A 1,270-nucleotide genomic window follows, 5' to 3' on the forward strand; every position below is an offset into this window, starting at 1 on the left:
CCTCCACACCCCCATGTACTTCTTCCTCCTCAACCTCTCCCTCCTCGACCTTGGCTCCATCACTACCACTCTCCCCAAATCCATGGCCAATTCTGTCTGGAACACCAGGGCCATTTCCTACTCAGGATGTGCTGTGCAAATGTTTCTGGCTTTCTTCTTGTTTGGAGGAGAGTATTATCTTCTCACTGTTATGTCCTATGACCGCTACATGGCTATCTGCAGACCCCTGCACTATGGGACCATCATGGACAGCAGAGCTTGTGTCAGAATAGCAGGAGCTGCCTGGGGCAGTGGTTTTCTCCATGCTCTCCTGCACACTGCTAACACATTTTCAATACCACTCTGCGAAGGCAACACAGTGGACCAGTTCTTCTGTGAACTACCCCAGATCCTCAAGCTCTCCTGCTCAGACTCCTACCTCAGGGAAGTTGGGCTTATTGYGGTTAGTSYCTGTTTATTCTTTGGGTGTTTCATTTTCATTGTGCTGTCCTATGTGCAGATCTTCACTGCTGTGCTGAGGATCCCCTCTCAACAGGGACGACACAAAGCCTTTTCCATGTGCCTCCCTCACCTGGCCGTGGTCTCCCTGTTTGTCAGCACTGCTGTGTTTGCCTACCTGAAGCCCCCTTCCATCTCCTCCCCAGCTCTGGATCTGGTGGTGGCTGTTCTGTATGCGGTGGTGCCTCGAACACTGAACCCGCTCATCTACAGCATGAGGAAAAAGGAGCTCAAAGACGCCTTGAGGAAAGTGATTTCATGGACATTTTTCAGCAGTGGTAAAATCGCCTTTGCTCTCCACAATTGAATCCCAGTGTATCACAACCAGCCCTGAGATTTGTCTGTTCACTTTATTTTTATTATTACTATTATTATTATTATTATTATTATTATTATCATGTTGCTACACAAATGCTTGGATTCATTCCACTTTTACTGGGACTGCTCTGTCTCACCTGGCGCCCATATAAAATTGTGTCCCACACTGAGTCAGAGCTGACTCCCTCGCAGTATCTCTGTAATAAAGTAGCTTCTACGCAGTGCAGTGCCTGAAGGTTGGGCTTTTCTTCCCAAGCTGGTGTTAAGAATAGGCCTAAAGAATTGCATGTCAAAAGGGCCTGCTGGGCAGCGTTGTCCATGGGTTTAGAAGCAAAAAGCTCATAATCATGTAATGATCTCTTAGAGAGCAAGGGCTGGATTTAGGACTTACCCATCACTGTCCAGTAGCAGCGGAGATGACAAATTGTCAATGATGATGTACACACCCAGGGCC

The 1,270-nt window shown here is 47.8% G+C and overlaps 1 protein-coding gene across 1 annotated transcript; it reads left to right on the top strand.

Moving 5' to 3' along the window:
- Positions 1–13: 13 nt before the first annotated feature.
- LOC112967165 (olfactory receptor 14A16-like) lies at positions 14–805 on the top strand. The gene has a single exon (XM_026068024.1). The coding sequence runs from the start codon at positions 14–16 to the stop codon at positions 803–805; it is 792 nt and encodes a 263-aa protein (XP_025923809.1).
- Positions 806–1,270: the final 465 nt, after the last annotated feature.

This window comes from Apteryx rowi, unplaced genomic scaffold (genome assembly GCF_003343035.1).
Source record: "Apteryx rowi isolate R43461 unplaced genomic scaffold, aptRow1 scaffold_2665, whole genome shotgun sequence".
NCBI classification, from domain to species: Eukaryota; Metazoa; Chordata; class Aves; order Apterygiformes; family Apterygidae; genus Apteryx; species Apteryx rowi.